This window comes from Notothenia rossii, assembly GCF_949606895.1.
Source record: "Notothenia rossii genome assembly, chromosome: 1".
Lineage (NCBI taxonomy): Eukaryota > Metazoa > Chordata > Actinopteri > Perciformes > Nototheniidae > Notothenia > Notothenia rossii.
This window is the reverse complement of record NC_136912.1, coordinates 27639245-27655442: the sequence shown is the minus strand read 5'-3', so window position 1 is coordinate 27655442 and position 16198 is coordinate 27639245. Positions and strand designations below refer to the sequence as shown.

The window sequence follows — 16198 nt, the reverse complement described above, 5'->3', positions numbered from 1 at the left end:
CTAATGACCATTTCAGTGTTGTCAATGTTGGTTTAAGGCTCATATGCTACTCTTTGGTAAGTTTAAAGACCTCTGTTATGTCTTTTTGTATTTTTTTTAAAATTAATTTGAGGTTTTAAGTACCCCACATTCCCCTCAGTTGCAAATGTTAAGAAATAATACTTTTTCAATAGATAGATTTGCATGCCCTGGTTATGCTTAGTGTGCTCATACATGTATTCATGTCCTAGGTTGATGGGTCTAAATAAACAAAGAAAAACAACTCATAGAAACATTATTGCATTTTATTTACAATTTTTCAAATATATACACAATATGTTGACATGAATATATGGATAATGCATAATTGAAGAAGAAAAAAGTCTGGATATCTGAAAATGTACCGCTTTACCTCCCCCGATCAACAGTGAATAAAGATTGAGAGCTATTTGTTGCGTACACAATTATGTTTCAGGGCTACACTGAACAGTTGGGGAAGTTGCCTTAAATTATTGCTACAAAAAGTAAGAAGTAAGTATTATTTGCTTGTTAATAAAGCAGATGCCATAGTACCATTTGGTGGGCTACATTTCATAAACATATTCACAGTTTTACAATATGTGGATCCATGTGGCCGTGCTGATGATACATGTTGTGGCAATTTCTCTGAGCTTTTAATAGACTGTAGAGGGCATCAGGAAGGTGGCAGCCAACATCAAGCCCAGGAGAAAACTTCCTGGCATCGACAGCGGACCTGCACTCCCTGAGGGCATCAAATCAGAGGTGCGAACAAGTTCATATGTATTCATTTATCGTTGCGTTTATAATAATCTTCAAAGGAGTGGAACTCAGTGGAAGGAGCAGATTACTCAGAGCCTAATCTACGTATCAAATAATTAAATCAATATTTGTTTGAGGTGATATTGATATCTTGAGACAAATGTGTTATTTCCGTACATAATAATGGCAGCCCACTGCTCCTAACACTAGGATGGGTCAAATGCAGAGAAACCATTTTGTTACTAGTAACTGTATTATGTAATGACAATAAAAGTTCAAAAAAAAAGAAGAAAGAAAACATTCAGGTTATCCATTTACGTAGGTATTTATGCTACTAGCTTTGTCTATTTGCTTTTGTAGATCTTTCCTAAATAAACCAAAAGATAACATTAGGTCGTGCCTGATTTGCATAGTTTTAAAGATAACATTCAATATTCCTTTGTGGTTCAGGAATATCCGAAATTCCCAATATAAAATATAATAATTATATGTAATATGTCAACAAAATAAAGGAGGTATCTTGAAACTGATTTATACAATGTTCATTTTTCCAGAAAGGATTGCAAATGTGCAAATATTTAAACATAACATTTCTTAAAACTAGGGCAAGTTTCATTGTGTAAAGTTCAACACAGGACTTCTAAATGTAGGTCTCCCTTAAATAAAAAACAAATTCACACTGTGAGTTCATTGTGTGCCTAAAGTCTATTTATAGCTATAATTACAGTATGGAGCTTACTTACTTGTGCATGAGTCAGACTCTTTGAACATGCCCATCTTCTCGCTGGTTTTGACAGATTTCAGAAGTTCTGCGCTGACATCTCCTTAAATTAGAGACAACATGGCAATGCTTAATTACACACAGACATTATAATTACGTTAGTGTGAGGCAGTTATGGACTTGCTTTTCCTTCACTAAGTCAGATAATAATACATCTAAAATGCTGCAGTGCATTTCGAATGTTTCAGAAATAACAAATTACATAGCAAGTTTTTAAGAAGGTTTGATCGTTTTGCACATACTTTTTTGCTTCAGACAGGGATAAAGTGTCGTTCATTTAATTTATTTGTTATCCTACCAAGCAAAAAAACATGATATTTTTCACACATTCTCATCGCATGCTGTCTGAAAACGCTCCGTTGTGCATCTCTGCTGTTTTGAACTCCACTAAACTCTTCACCTGGTGGGAGACTTGTGAGGGCATAAATGCGTGTCCTGTGCTATACTGTGTGAAACCCCCGTACAGACTCTTCTCTGTTCCCCCCTGAGACAGAGGAAGGGACAAAAATGAGACACACAGACACTCAACTCCAGCGTCAGGTTACTGAGCAATATTCAGGTTTTCTGAAGATTTTTCAATGCCCGTAATTGTTCATTGTCCTGATGACCACAGCCTGGGCACACAGCTTGCCCCACATTGGTCCTACAAGTCTGAAGCAGTGTTTACAGGCTTACATGCTGCACACAGTCTGAAATATTGAGATTATACCAAACACACAAGGAGCTTTGTGTGTTTGTGAATGCAGTCCTGGCTCAAAGGTGCCAAACCTTCTTTGCTAAATCAGCTCCTACGCTATTTTGTTTGTCATTTTCCCAAGTCCTCTTTTGAGTTTTGTTTATTGATTCAATAATTATAATGGCATTTTGAGAACAAAAAAGAATGAGGTGCCAAGTTTCATGGAAATGAGTCATATTCTATTTCATCATCGTCTTCTAGAAAAACAATCTTTTTGATCTCATGTTATGTCTTTGGAAGCGATCTGATACCTACTCGACACATTTTGCTGCTTGGCCAGAAGCCCATTGCTTCAGTTTCTTCATCTGTCTTATTACAGTATAATGTCTAGTATAAGATCAGGGTGTGGCTTAAAAGATTAAGGACCTACAGTAATGTCATGTGACAAAACTCGTTACTTAAAAAAATGAATTTCTTTTAAGCATTAATGTCTCCTGCATGGTCTATTTGGACAACAACAGTCAGCATCAATAAGTCTGCTCATTAAAATGCCCTAACCCCATCACAGGACATTTCTTGGAGAGGTGAGATGAGGCAATAGTCATCACTTCACCAAAGTTTTGTAACCTACTACTTAAATATTATTGTTGCAGAAGTGTATTGGATCATATTAGAGTCCACCAAACTAACTTATTAAAGCTAGTGGTGTCTGTTAAGTATTTGAATCGCATGGTCAATGGCTAAAGAATTGAGTATTGATTTTGAATAGATTTTTCGTGTAAAAACGAGGAAGAGTATCAAATATTCCTTCACTCGCTTCCTCAAATCACCTTTACTCATGTTTCTGTTTTTTGTGAAAGCTAATAATTCTCTTATCTTGTAAAATGAGACATACTGTTGTGTATAAAGTGGAAGGGTTTCTGCCTTACCGGACACCATGTAGTTAACTTGGCTGCACTTTCCTTCAGCTGAAGATGGGTTAGAAGAAGCTGAAGAACCGGGCAGGATGGTGACTCTCGCTGTCTCCAACTGCAGGACATCTGCCACCCTGCTACGGAAGTCATATCTAGGCAAAAATGAATTAGATATCGAGTTTGTAGTAAAAAATAAATCGGATAATAAACAATAGATACTAGCTAATAAACCATTTCCAGTGCATGTTATACATGTTGTTTATTTCAGATGCATAATGTCCTTATATCATATTTGATCAGCCTCCCTTTTAAAGAAATGCGGCGTTTTGTGAAATGCTGCAGCGTTTTCTGAAATGCTGCAGCGTTTTCTGAAATGCTGTGGCGTTTTGTGAAATGCTGTGGCGTTTTGTGAAATGCTGTAGTGTTTTGTGAAATGCTGCGGTGTCTTGCACTTCAGGGCCACCATACTAAATAGATTAACAAAACTGAGACTCAAAACGCTCAAAAAACGATCTTTCTATCTTTTTCTGTTTCACTATTCATGTGTGTGCTGTATATTTGAACTCCCAATTAATTATGTTTTACGTTCTGTCATAGGCCTATTAGAAATTCACCAATTACGGATATATATGGTGCACTGAAGACCATTTTATTCTGTATGCATAGAACAGTTATCGTCCAAAGTAGGCAAGAAAATGGTACTTGTTCTGTACTTAATAATATTGTTCTTCACCTAAAGGTATACACTGCAAAAGTGAATAAAATAAGATGTAAATGAGAAGAAATTAAAGTTATCTTACTCCATGTACTGTGAGAATTGCTCTTGTTTAAATTGCTCAGCAGGTATTTACAACACTTGTGTATAATTTGTTCCCTGATCACCCAACCCTGTTTGTTCTCTCCGGCAGGCTTGCCAAGAGATTAAAGATACAATTCACGAGAAAGGTTGATAACCATCAGGGCAGTTTTTATTTCACTCACCTGCTGAATTGAGTCACTGTGGGAAAGATCTGCTCTGCTGAAGGGGATTCTGGGAGGATGTCTGCACATGCCATGATACTGTTTCCGTCCTTCAGCACTACAGATCTGTAGACCACTGCAAACACAGTTAAACATGAACTTTAACAACAACGTTTTTTGGAAATCTTCAATTCTAGCTCCTGCTAAATACACTCTTGGGGGTAAAACTGCGTCACATTGGCACCTGTGTCGTCTCCAGAAAGCTTGATGATGCTGTCAGTGAACAGCTGTCCCTCACTCAGGCTGACCTGGCCTTGTCTCGCTGACACCTCTCCCACCACACAGCTCAGAGGGTTCAAAAGGGAACAGCTGGAGCTCTGAAGGGGGAACAGAAAATGGGAAGTGAATTACATGTTAACCACAAGAGCACAATGTTCATGTTTTATTGTTAGAGAAAGAAACCCACAAGAAACTTTAAATACCAACATATCAGCTTACAGCTCTGCAATCAATCACTTAATAAAGTTTGAAAATGATAGGGGCTGACATCACCTTGGATGTCATGTTGAATGGATTGAACGAGTCTCCCGTACTTTGACACCGCCTGGTGTTGCTGGCTCGGTTGCTTGAGATGAACAGGTCGACCACATTCGTCTGCAAGGAAGGGGGGTCAAATGCAACAAGTGAGTGTGTGTTCCTATTGTTTTTTTACCGTACTGTCGATATATCCCATAAATACAGTGAAAAACATACAATAACAGTAATTGTCACATGATTCAGACATATATTTATTATTGAGATATCTTTCTAATCCTGGTGGTTTCAATACAAGGAAATGTACTTACTGGAAAATAATGAATACCTTTAATTTCTGCATTTCAAAATGTATCAAACCTCATTGTCACTAATGCACAGGCCTTTTAGATGTACAGTGTGCCCCCTTAATGTCCAAGTGAAGATTCGTGCCTCTGTACTCACATTTGGTATTTTCGATGACTGAAGGTTCACCTCCAGCTTTATATCACTGCTACTCCCATCAGGAAACACCTGCTGGCGCTGAGAGACGGGAAAATCGAAATGTCCAATATTAACAGACAATTAGAGAGACTGAATTGTGCACGGTCATACTATCATTGCAAATAGTTCAGGTGCTTGTTTTACTGGAATATAAGGGCAGACACAAGTAGGAATTCATTATTGAGACTCCCTGTTATCTGCCTGAGTACATCTTGCAGATGACAATGTTTATTCCCCAGAGTATCCCTTATAATAAAGCATTTTGGAGACAAAAGCTCTTAGACATAGTGCAGCACTCAGCATGGGGCCTCCGGAGGGCCGCTGACAGAGACAGCTGTTTTCTTGGGGAGCTTTCTTGTTCAGGGTGTCTGTATGTTTCACAACCCATTGCATTTCTGTCTGTAGTTCTATGCTAAGCTAATAATCTCTTCTTCCCATGTCCCCTTGTTGCAACCACGTGCATAATGAATTCACGGTCTGTCCAGGGAAGCAGAAAATACTCTGTCATGTTTTTGTGGCAGCTTGGCTCTTAATGAGTTAGAGAGAAAAGCCTTGCATGTGCTCTGTGGCTATCAGAGGAATAACAATGGATTCTGAATCTGAGAATGTGTATTTAGACAAATCGCAACTTATTTTATGGAGATGGGCTGGTTGATTATTATTCTTATTTTTTTAAGAATATTAACTTTATTAATTGAGGAAAGACTTTCACCATCCTTATCACAATGTACATTTAATCTGTTTGTCATCTTGCAATACACTTATTTATCTAAATAGTTATCACCGCAATAAACAATAATTAAATTAATCTTACTGAACAATATTTAATTTTAGATTCTGTTCTTGTATATATTATATTATATTTACATGTATATAGACTTCTTGCACTATGTTTTATTTGTATTTTTAAATTTGATTATTTAACTATGTTGCATCAGTGGAGGAGCTCGGGTCATAAGATTTTCATTGCCATTTCTACACTGTAGCTTATGTGCATATGACATTAAAATCTTTGAATCTTCAAAATGTACCGTTAAAAATAAATACAGTGTTTCTTATCCTAATTATGCAAGGTGATTTATTTTATTCTTTCTCATATGTTTATTTTTAATGTAACAACCTTGTTTTTTCCCACGTGTATCAAATATGTTTTGACATTTTGCACTTTGGCTAAGTTTAGCAACCTGAACTTGGGCAACAAATAATCAGGCAACTATTGTACAGATTACTTAAATAACTGTGGTTGGAGCAACCCACACATGAATGCCATCTCTGAAAAGACATGAAAGGCTGTCTTTCACAAACGGGAACTCTACTTCAAAGTTTGTTTTGGGGTCATGGTGAGTACAATTGCAAATTTGAGAAAGTTGTATAAAGCTGTCAGTTTGGTCAGGCTGTGTTATCTCCCCTAATGTCTACTTAAACTTGCCACTCAAAGATCATTAGCCGAACTGTCAGTCATGTTGCATTGTGGGTAATGTAAGAGATAGCCTTTGATAAGAAAGAAGAATGTGTTCATTAAAAGAAACAACATTTCAAAATGTGATGTTTGTATAACTGGGAGATAAAATAAAGTGTACTTGGTATTTACAGTATAGGAAATGTATTTATACTTAGTGTGTATTTGACAAAGAAAAGATGGATAGGCTTCTTACTTTTTGTAAATTAAACTTCATATGACAGTATTTGGCATTTAGTAAAAATAATTTGTCTTGCAAAAGGATGTTGTTGGTTCTTACGAGTTTGACTGTCCCATCCACTGAACCACTGAAAACAGCCTTAGCAATGATCCATTGTCCATCTGTATCTCTGTCAGCTGAGATGTCAGCACACCGCATTCTGTCCAGAAAACAAACACATGCAAAGTATAACACAATATGAGAAACAACATCCAAATCTTGCTGTGTACTTTGAGAATGTTCTGCTAAGCAATGTTTTGTTGAGTCAATCTCAATGAATAAGGGGGATTATGTTTTATAATACAAAACATGAGGAGGATATGACTCAATGTCTATGACATCCTACACCTGTAATTGGCCTCAATAGACTGTCCAAGTCTGACACAGTGCCAGAGGGCCACTCAGGGTGGTAGAGCCACAAAACCACAGATGACTACTGCAATTTTGCAGCTGCTAGAATTGTTCCTGTTTTCTGTTTGCTGTATTTGTATCTAAATACACATGGAAGGAAATGAGTCAGTGGCTACAGTAGTTACAGTGGCCTCTTCTTCAGATACAGGAACCTGCTCTAATCCTCCTATGTGAATTATTTTCGCATTTGCTTTTCTCTTACATCTTAATCTTCTGTTGATTTCTTTCTCTCTAAAAAGCACAAGTACATGAAATGCATACAGGTTCTTACCTTGATCCGTTCGAGTAGTGAATCAAGAGTGACCTTCCGTCTATGCTGTAGGGACCAGTTAATGGCAGGTCAGGGTCATTGTACACAGCCTGAACCTCGTTGAGGCCATGTAGAGTCCCAAATTTCCCGCGAAAGTCCCCAAGCTCATATTGGTCCACTGTGCCAGTTCCAGGTGGGGGGCTGTTTGATATGTTCCAGGCTAACGGGTTGTAGTGACCGAGGATGTTTGCTTCGGAGCAGGGTGAGGCACTGCCAGGTTTGACGGGCAGTATGTGAACATGGTAGCCCCCAGCCACAGAGTGCAGGTTAATCAGGGTGACATTTACAGTCGTTGGGCCTTGTGGGACAGCCTGGGAGAATCGGACCTGTCCGCCGGGGATCTGGGAGCCAAACCAACTTCCTAAACTAGCTTTGGGGACTCGCACCTTTGTAACATTGGCACAGGCAATCCTTGGGCCGCCTTTTTCTTCTTGATGGATGACCACAGAGCGACCAATAATGCCTGTCTCGGACAACCAGGAAGTGACATCAGTGAAAAAGTGTTTTGCTTCCACTGCGCCCACTTTGGTACCGAGGTTAAGGGTGCTGTATTTGCTGGAGAGGTCTCCCACCTCGCAGGACAGGGGCCTGGAAGGGCCACAGTGGAGGCCATAGCTGCTCTCTCCTACATTAGAGTTGAAGGGATTCCAGTGTCCTCCTGTTGTGCTGCAGCGTCTACTATCGTCATCTCTCTCTGAGCTGATGGGGTACATGTGAACATGCCAGTTGTGGTTTTTGGTTGGTGTTGTTGAGGGATTTCCATATGACAGATCTATGAAGATGGAAACGTCAGACAGAGGGTTGTTTGCCAGCTGGGCGAACCAGATCTCACCAACCACAGGGCTCTGAAATATGGCTCTGGCTACGATAACTTCACCGGGGTAGCCGATGCTGGAACAAACATACCTGGCACCATCTGGTTGGTGAATCACAACCGAGCGACCTATAATGCTGTTTTCTCCAAACAGAGGGAGGCTGAAGTCTGTGAACATCATGTCCACCTCGTTTCTACCTTCAAGGGACAAATGCTTGGCACTGAGATCACCAATTTCATACATGTCGTGAGTTGAACCTGGCCCGTTGGGGTATGTTGGGTCATTTTTGTTGACATCAAATGGATTCCAGTGGCCACCCACAGCAGCATTTGAACACCGGCTTGATGAAGGCGTCCTGACTGACGGAAGAGGAAAATGGTGAACGTGGAAAGGGCCGACTCTGCTCTGCAAGTTGGTCAGGTTCACCCTCAACTCCGTCACATCAAAAGGGGAAGCCTGACGGAACATAACATATCCCTTGATGCCTCTCATGTTCATTACAGCGCTCACTTGTTTCTCCGGCACAATATAAATCTGAGCACACATGTAAGTTGACCCCATGCGGATGAGAAGAAAGCGATTGTTGATGTTGAAGCTGGTCACGTCCAGACGGGATTTCTCAGGTGTTAAAGGGGTTCCGACTTTAATGACACCCATCATGATCAAAACTAAGGGATCTAAGCTTCCAAGAAGAGCTTTACAGCTTGTGGCAGTGCTGGTTGATCCATAGAGAGTTACGTTGGTTTGAGAGGCATTGACTTGACCGGTGGTAACTAGGTCTGCAAGCACCCTGGGGTTGGCCAGTCCTTTGTTAACGCGCATGTAAACATTACCAGCGATTGTTCCTGTGAACCTGGCCTGATAAGTCGCGTCTGTTTGACTTTGACTTAAAACAGTACACACTTTAGTGCCGTTGCATGTCTGAAAAGTCAGCGAGAAGTCATCCAGGTTTGACATTTGTTCGAAGAGGAGGGACACGTTGATTGTGGGGTCTGAGGAAGGATCTGTTGTGAAGGTGAAAACGCTAGAGCCGATATTTGCTTCAGAACAGGGCTGAGCATAATGACCATACATGACGGGGAACTGGCTGAGGGAAAAGTTAAGTGAACCACAGGATCCAGTGCCAGACACGTTGACAGTGGCCATCTGGGAGGTGGAGTCAAAGTGCACCAGCCCCGTGACTCCTCCCATGTTCACAGGCGCCAGAAAGTGATCACAGGAAAAGGAATCTGAAAAGGCAAGGCAAGTTTATTGATAGAGCACATTTCAACACAAGGCAATTCGAAGTATTTTACAAAAATGTAAGAAACAGTCAAATGATTCAGATAAAGTGCAACAGCAACAGATTATTAATTGACATTTAAAAAAGTAATTAAAAAGCCAAGATAATCCAAATAAAACAAGCTTTAAAAAAAAGAAAGGCTGGTAGAAAATACAATAATACAAGTTACAGTACAGTTTAAGATAGTTATAGTTATTTTTATTTCATTGAAAAGAGCAGCAAAAAGTCGTCTGCCTTGAATTAAAAATACTGAAAGTTAAAATGAATGGATGAACAATTGGGGGAGATGATAGTATTTTGGGTTCCAACACTTGTTAATGCACAACTACCATCAATGAACAAAACAGATATTAGATGATCCTACAAAACCCTAAATCTACGTTTTGGAATTTTGTTATCAATGTTTAAATATTGGTCCTATAGTGCATGTAGTACATTAGACTTCTAAAATGGTTTAGTTAAAGACTGGGAATGATTCTCATCATCGATGAAGACTTTCAACCTTTCCGAAAAATCCCTTCAGACATGTTTCAAGACACAAATATCCTGATACCTAAATGAGAAAATAAGTAATTATCTTTGAACCCTGAAATAAATATACGACGTCAGAGAGCGTCAGCAATGGACCCACATTGGGAAAAGGTATGAATGCATGTATTCCTGAATCAAGGCAATATTAAAACCTGTTTACTTGTTTTTAAGCATTGAGGTCTATTTTCTTCAATGTCATTGTTTTACACGGCGGCACACCAAAGGGTTTTCAGACAATTAGAATTACATAATGTACTATTCCTAAAAAATCTTCCCCTTTTATTTATTAAATGGGATATGATGCAGGTCTACTGAGCATGCAAACTTTGCATGATTGGCTAAAATTGAACAATTATGTTATCAGGCAAGATACTACAGTATTAGTTTACTGTTTGAAACATGTTCCTGTAAAATCATAAAATTACTTAAATCATGTTGCCTTGGTGTTGACTTGATAGCCACCAAATAGTGGAAATATTGTCAGCATGCAAATGTTAGTTTCCATTCTCAGTTCATTGTTATATCTAGCAGCCACTTTCATTTCTTTATTTCTTCTGCCTGTATGCCCTTTGAAATTTGGCTTAATAGCGGAAATGCTACTTTCACAATTTGACTATACAGTCTAGGTCTAAAATGATTGTCATTATCCCTATTTGGATTACCCTTTGAATTATACTACAATAAATTAAAAGGACAATATAATGTAGGTATTCAGTGGAGTGCAAATCAAACCATTTGACTCCTATCTGATATGAGGTATTGGCCTTTCACTGATATATGTTACCCTTATACTCTACATCAACAACAGGTTAAGCATTAAGTTTAATCTTTGGTCAGCAGGTAACTGAGATTCTCAAAGTTTTATTGTTAGCTGTGGAACAGCATCCACAAACAACATCTAACAGAGCAAAAACACAGAGCAGTGAATGACCATCTGTTGGCAGAAAACCTGCACACTCTTTCCCTTCATGCCACTAGTTATAAACCCCCTGTAATAAACATACAACTGTTGGAAACATAAATCATTCATGAGGTCTGTGAGGCAATTGCAAAGGTCAAAGTTTGGAAAAACTATACTCACCAAGTAAAGCAAGCAGCAGGGCAGCTGTCAGTAGGCACATGTTGGCAGATGTGATGAAAACACAGCAAAAAAAGCTATTTAGGATTAAAGATTTTATTTTGAACAAAACTTGCCTTAAGTCATGCAAATCTGTATTACAGGTGTTGACAAGAAGAAAAAAACAGCTAAGCTACAACTAAACAAGTTCCATGACAGCTGCGTGATGGAGTATGTGCGTCCAAGTGCGCTCTCCAAGAACGTGTCATATGTAACTGGCTTTTTCAAAGTGTGCAGCCTCCGTAGTGCTGCTTTTCACCAGCAGTCTGTCTGTGTCAGCCTGTGATTGGTCAACAGGAAGACAAGTCTCATGGAGGTAGGGGAGGGAGGAAGACTATTTGGCAACCTGGATGGGCGAAGTAACCCGCAACAGTGAGCCAATCCTCTATGATTGGTAGAAGGCTTTATTCTTTGTAGAATAAGATTACACTTTAAGACTTAATACTGTACAGTATGCTAATTGCAGACATTTGTTTTCTAAAAACAGAAACACACTGATGACAATGAACAGCACCAATCTAGTCCAAGGAATACAACCAATATATCAAAAAATATGTAATACAAATGAATAAATACAAATAAAAAGTATTAAAATAAATATACTGACTTACAAAATAGAACAGTAGCAGATGAATACAAGTTCAAATTATAGAGTCAAATTAATGTAATTGCAGGTGTTCAACATGTATTTAGCCCTTTGTAAATACTTGAGCTATTCAAGCAAAATAAAGTGAATGGTTTGTATATGTATCTGTCGCTACTCTTTGTGGGAGAAAAAAAAAGGTCAAGTTTATATTCTCACAGTTTTGTGTTTTTTCCATCAGGTTGATCCACTCTTTCCTTTCCCTTTGTACCACCTTGGTTCCTCTTTGTTCTGCCAGAATGTGCTTCAGCTGTCCTTATGACAGGGTTGAGGGGAAGAAAAAGAGGAGAGAAAATAGTAACTTGTTCTAAGAATAGCCCCCCATCATTGTGGGCTATTTGGGGATGGCCACACAGCTATTTACACACATTGGAGGACCTGTGAAGTGGGTCAGGTCCTTGATTTGGCCTTTTCCTGGGTCACTGATTGCAGCAGGAGATGGAATTGTGATCATGTACACACAGGCTTACTATTTGCATGCAAACAAGCAGAGTTCTCATATGACTGTGGCAAATGGAAACAGAGCAACAAAGTTTAAAGTTTAATCTACCCAGTACCTTCAGCTGTAATTTAGTTTTAGTAAAAACTTAAATATTTCCTTCCAAAATGAAGTGAGGTATGCGTTTAGTTTAGCATATGTAGATAGTTTCAATATGTCCTGCACACACAGGACAAATGTGCCCTTTATTCAGAGTCACGAGGAAGAAGAGCAGCAAAACTCTCCAAACACGTGGCCTTGTTGACCTTAATTGAGGTTGTCACAAGACCAGATATTTCTGTGCGTCACTCAGCTCCTAATCATAATTCCCAGTATCTTTTTTTCAAATCATCGGTTGATGTTGATTGGGTTTCAACAAAAACAATAAAAGTCACATACGCCAGACACAAAAATGCATTACAATGTTATTTCAACAAACCCTTCTCTTTCAAATGAAATATTTATCTGGAATTTTTCAGTAGTTTTTTCCTTGTATCTGATCCAACAATAGTTAAGTTACACCCATGATCACGTATGCTATCAAGGACATTTTGTTTTAATGTTCACATTTCGCCAGAATATGACATATGACAAGAGATATAATCCTCAGATTCACCAATGTTTTCTGATTCTTATCTTCCTGCATTTCCGGTTTAAAAGAAAGGCTGACCTGAATATCTTTCTAAAAGTAACATACCTTTTATTTGCAATAATGGATTTACATAAAGCTTAAATTGAAATAAATATAAAAAAAAAAAATTCTGCTATTAATATTGCTTTTTAAAAACATTTTTAAGAAAGGCAAAAATAAAATAAAATTCAGATATGATTTCCCAAAAGATTTCCAACAGAAGTGACATTTGAATATGATGGAATATTTATAGTAATTATTGGGATTTTCCTTTAAACTTGCAAAGGCACATTCGTGTGAAACAATTAATAGATTTTTAGAACATTTTTAGTATATTTAATATGTCAGGTAATCTGTGTAGCCTATTTATGGTTGTTTACAGCAATTTCAGCCACAAATTAAATATGCTTAAAACCATTTGATGTGAAAGTTTAATTTAAATATTGCCAAAAAGCCTATATCACATTTGCTCCTAAAATACAATGATGCACTTAGTATACTGTATGTTAAGATTGTCTATAAGATCCATACGTGCTTGATCACGATATATTATTAATTTAGCCATAAGAGAAAATACTACTGTACAATAAAAAATTAGTAATTACAGTAGGCTATTTTCTTCTCAGAGCAGTTTTTTAAAGGGACACTGGCTAATATTTCAAACTAAGACTCACATTAAACACAAGAACCACAATATTACCATGATGAAAACCATTGAAAACATGCAAAAAGATGGCACGGAGAATGTTTTGTATCTACTTTAAAGTTAGGGTTGCTCATGGCTCATCTACAGGCTGTACACTAGCAGCCTTCGGGCCACTAGATGGAAGCAGAGAATCATATTTTAGTTATAGTTTATATTTACTTGGACGCTGTTGTCTGAACCTAAAATGATTCATTTGTTGTACAAAAAAAGCATAAATATCCTTTACATAAAAAATACTTACCCAAAAGACAACCACACTTGTATAGACCTAAAAAGCAGATAAGGACACACTTCACAGTAATCTTTAACCATGATATAGCACGAATGACAGATTCAGTGATTTCTGATTTAATTACATTTCGCTTGTGTGAATAATATACATAATTCCAAGTGGAGAACACACTTAATATACATTTGCTTAAAGCCTGTGCTGGGAAACGTTTCCCCTGCTAGGTCTGCTCAACTCTTCTGGCTTGAATTGGGACAAACATAAATAATACACCTCGAACACAACCCGCCTGAATCACGTGTGCTGCGTTTCAAGCAAGGGATTCGCGAAAAAGTGCTTCTCCCGTTCCGGTGAATAAGGTTCACGCTTCCTGCCATATAGTGAGCTAACGTTTCCGGTTTTGCCTGCGATCTACACGGCATGTGTTGCTGCCGGCAGGGCTGCAGGGAGCAGGTTTACTCCATCACGTTGCTGTGCGTCAGTGAAAGTGCTCGACACGAAGTGCTTGAACGGAACCATTGAATTCAAAACGGTGAAACAGACAGAGCCAGCCAGAATAGGTCCGACACTTTCTGCAGGTCCACTGTCAGCTGCTAACCCGGGACCTAGACACCCTCACAGAAGGTATGTGGAGGATTTGAGTTATATTTGGGCATTTTCATAACGTTTGAATTGGACGGCATGCTTTATTGTGGTTGTTGGGCATGCGATGCCTGCTCGACTTGCCCAAAACTTCAACACTGGGATATCCAAACAGCTGCAATATTGTTTACTTTGAGCTCCAAGTCATACATAAGATTACCTACTGTTTGTGATATTCTAGCAGCGCTTACTGTAAAGCTTCATTAGTTCTGTACATTTTAGAAGGTGCATGTATGATTTGGAGAGAAACAAATATCTTTCAAATATTCTCAGGTGGTGCTCTCTTTCTGACAGGAGGTCAACGGTCAGGTTCAGTTACAGTGCAGACCACTCAAAGTGTCAAATTTCTTCAACAAGTAATGCACTTCTTTAAATAATGAATTCTATTGTAGTTTTTTTTAGAATATTTCTCTTTTTGTTTACACTTTTTCCATTTTAATGTCTCTTTCCTAGTTCATATTATACACTTGGAAAAATCTACCAATACTGATTATGTTCATATATTTCAATGAGATTTATAGTGATAAAATAAGAGTCTTTTTTGTTGTTGCTATTATCCCGCTGATCTTCCATTTCTATTTTTTTATTATTATTTTTTATTATTTCTGTCTGTAGGCAATATACTTTGTTACTACCACTACAAGACGCCAAAGTGAAAAATCTTCAAGCACCACATTGAGATCAGTTCGACTCAAAGGAAAACTTTACTGCAAGTCATCGTGAGGTGTCAGTTTAAACATTAGTTAAATGACTGTATCTTCAGTTTAATATACATAGTTACAGATCAGGATGTAGTTATATTTTAATGGGAAAAACTATTCATAGGTTGTTCATACATCAATTATTAGGCCCAGGCAGGTACAAATGTTGGCATTCACACAGCAACGTTTACATTTAGTTTATGTAATTGGTCTATCTGAGCCTGGTTGCACATGGTGTTAACAAAAACAGTACGAAAGGGATAATTTTACTTGAATTAAAATATTTTCCTTCTGCATCTAAGCTTTTGCTAAGTTAGATAGCTTGCTTCCCCTAAGAAAACATCCTTGTTAAAGGGCCTCCAGTTGGATTACTCTGTGTGTGCAGCTCCTTCTATCTTCTCCCTTCCTAGCACTTTCCCGCCTTTTCACCATTTGTTCCATCTTTTTTTCATAACACCCTTGCCATGCCCCCAAGGTTCTGCAGATAAAAAATCAGCCCCCCCACAGTCTACCCTCTCTCCCTCTTAAGTTCACACGTAACCCCGAGCACCTCCTCAGCACCTCAGCCTCTTAGATATTTCTCAGCCTGGAATGACTCTCTGAGGATATCCATATCCATACCAAAGCCTGGCCATCTGAACTTGAAAAGGTCCCAGACAAATATGATAATTGTCTCCAAAAGGCTGCACTCAAACACAAATTAGATTGTTCATTTTTGTTTCCTTTTTTTCTCTCTTGTAATTGAGTTCCTCTGAAAAGCTGTGAATGTTCACCATATGGACATGAAATCTCAAATGGTATTCCCCTTATTCTCTGATTTACTCGGATAGAGGGGGCCCCCCTATCCAGTTGAGCCCTGAGCTTGTTTTTCAGGCCTCATGCTCGAAAATGACATTCCCAGAACAATTGACAATAT

The 16198-nt window shown here is 38.4% G+C and overlaps 2 protein-coding genes across 2 annotated transcripts in view; one reads left to right on the top strand and one right to left on the bottom strand.

Moving 5' to 3' along the window:
* Window positions 1–268: 268 nt before the first annotated feature.
* cusr (Copper-only SOD repeat protein) lies at window positions 269–11483 on the bottom strand. The gene is made up of 10 exons (XM_079685596.1): window positions 11217–11483; window positions 7469–9551; window positions 6847–6946; window positions 5069–5146; window positions 4643–4744; window positions 4335–4467; window positions 4112–4226; window positions 3146–3282; window positions 1503–1583; window positions 269–742 (listed from the first exon to the last, which is right to left on the bottom strand). The coding sequence occupies exons 1-10, from the start codon at window positions 11254–11256 to the stop codon at window positions 654–656; spliced, it is 2958 nt and encodes a 985-aa protein (XP_079541722.1). The 5' UTR covers window positions 11257–11483; the 3' UTR covers window positions 269–653.
* Window positions 11484–14358: 2875 nt separating this feature from the next.
* Window positions 14359–16198, top strand: part of add3a (adducin 3 (gamma) a) — an 87009-nt gene continuing 85169 nt past the window's right edge. Inside the window, exon 1 of the mRNA XM_079667929.1 lies at window positions 14359–14563. The gene's annotated coding sequence lies outside the window, so the exon portion shown is untranslated. The remainder of the gene's footprint in view (window positions 14564–16198) is intronic.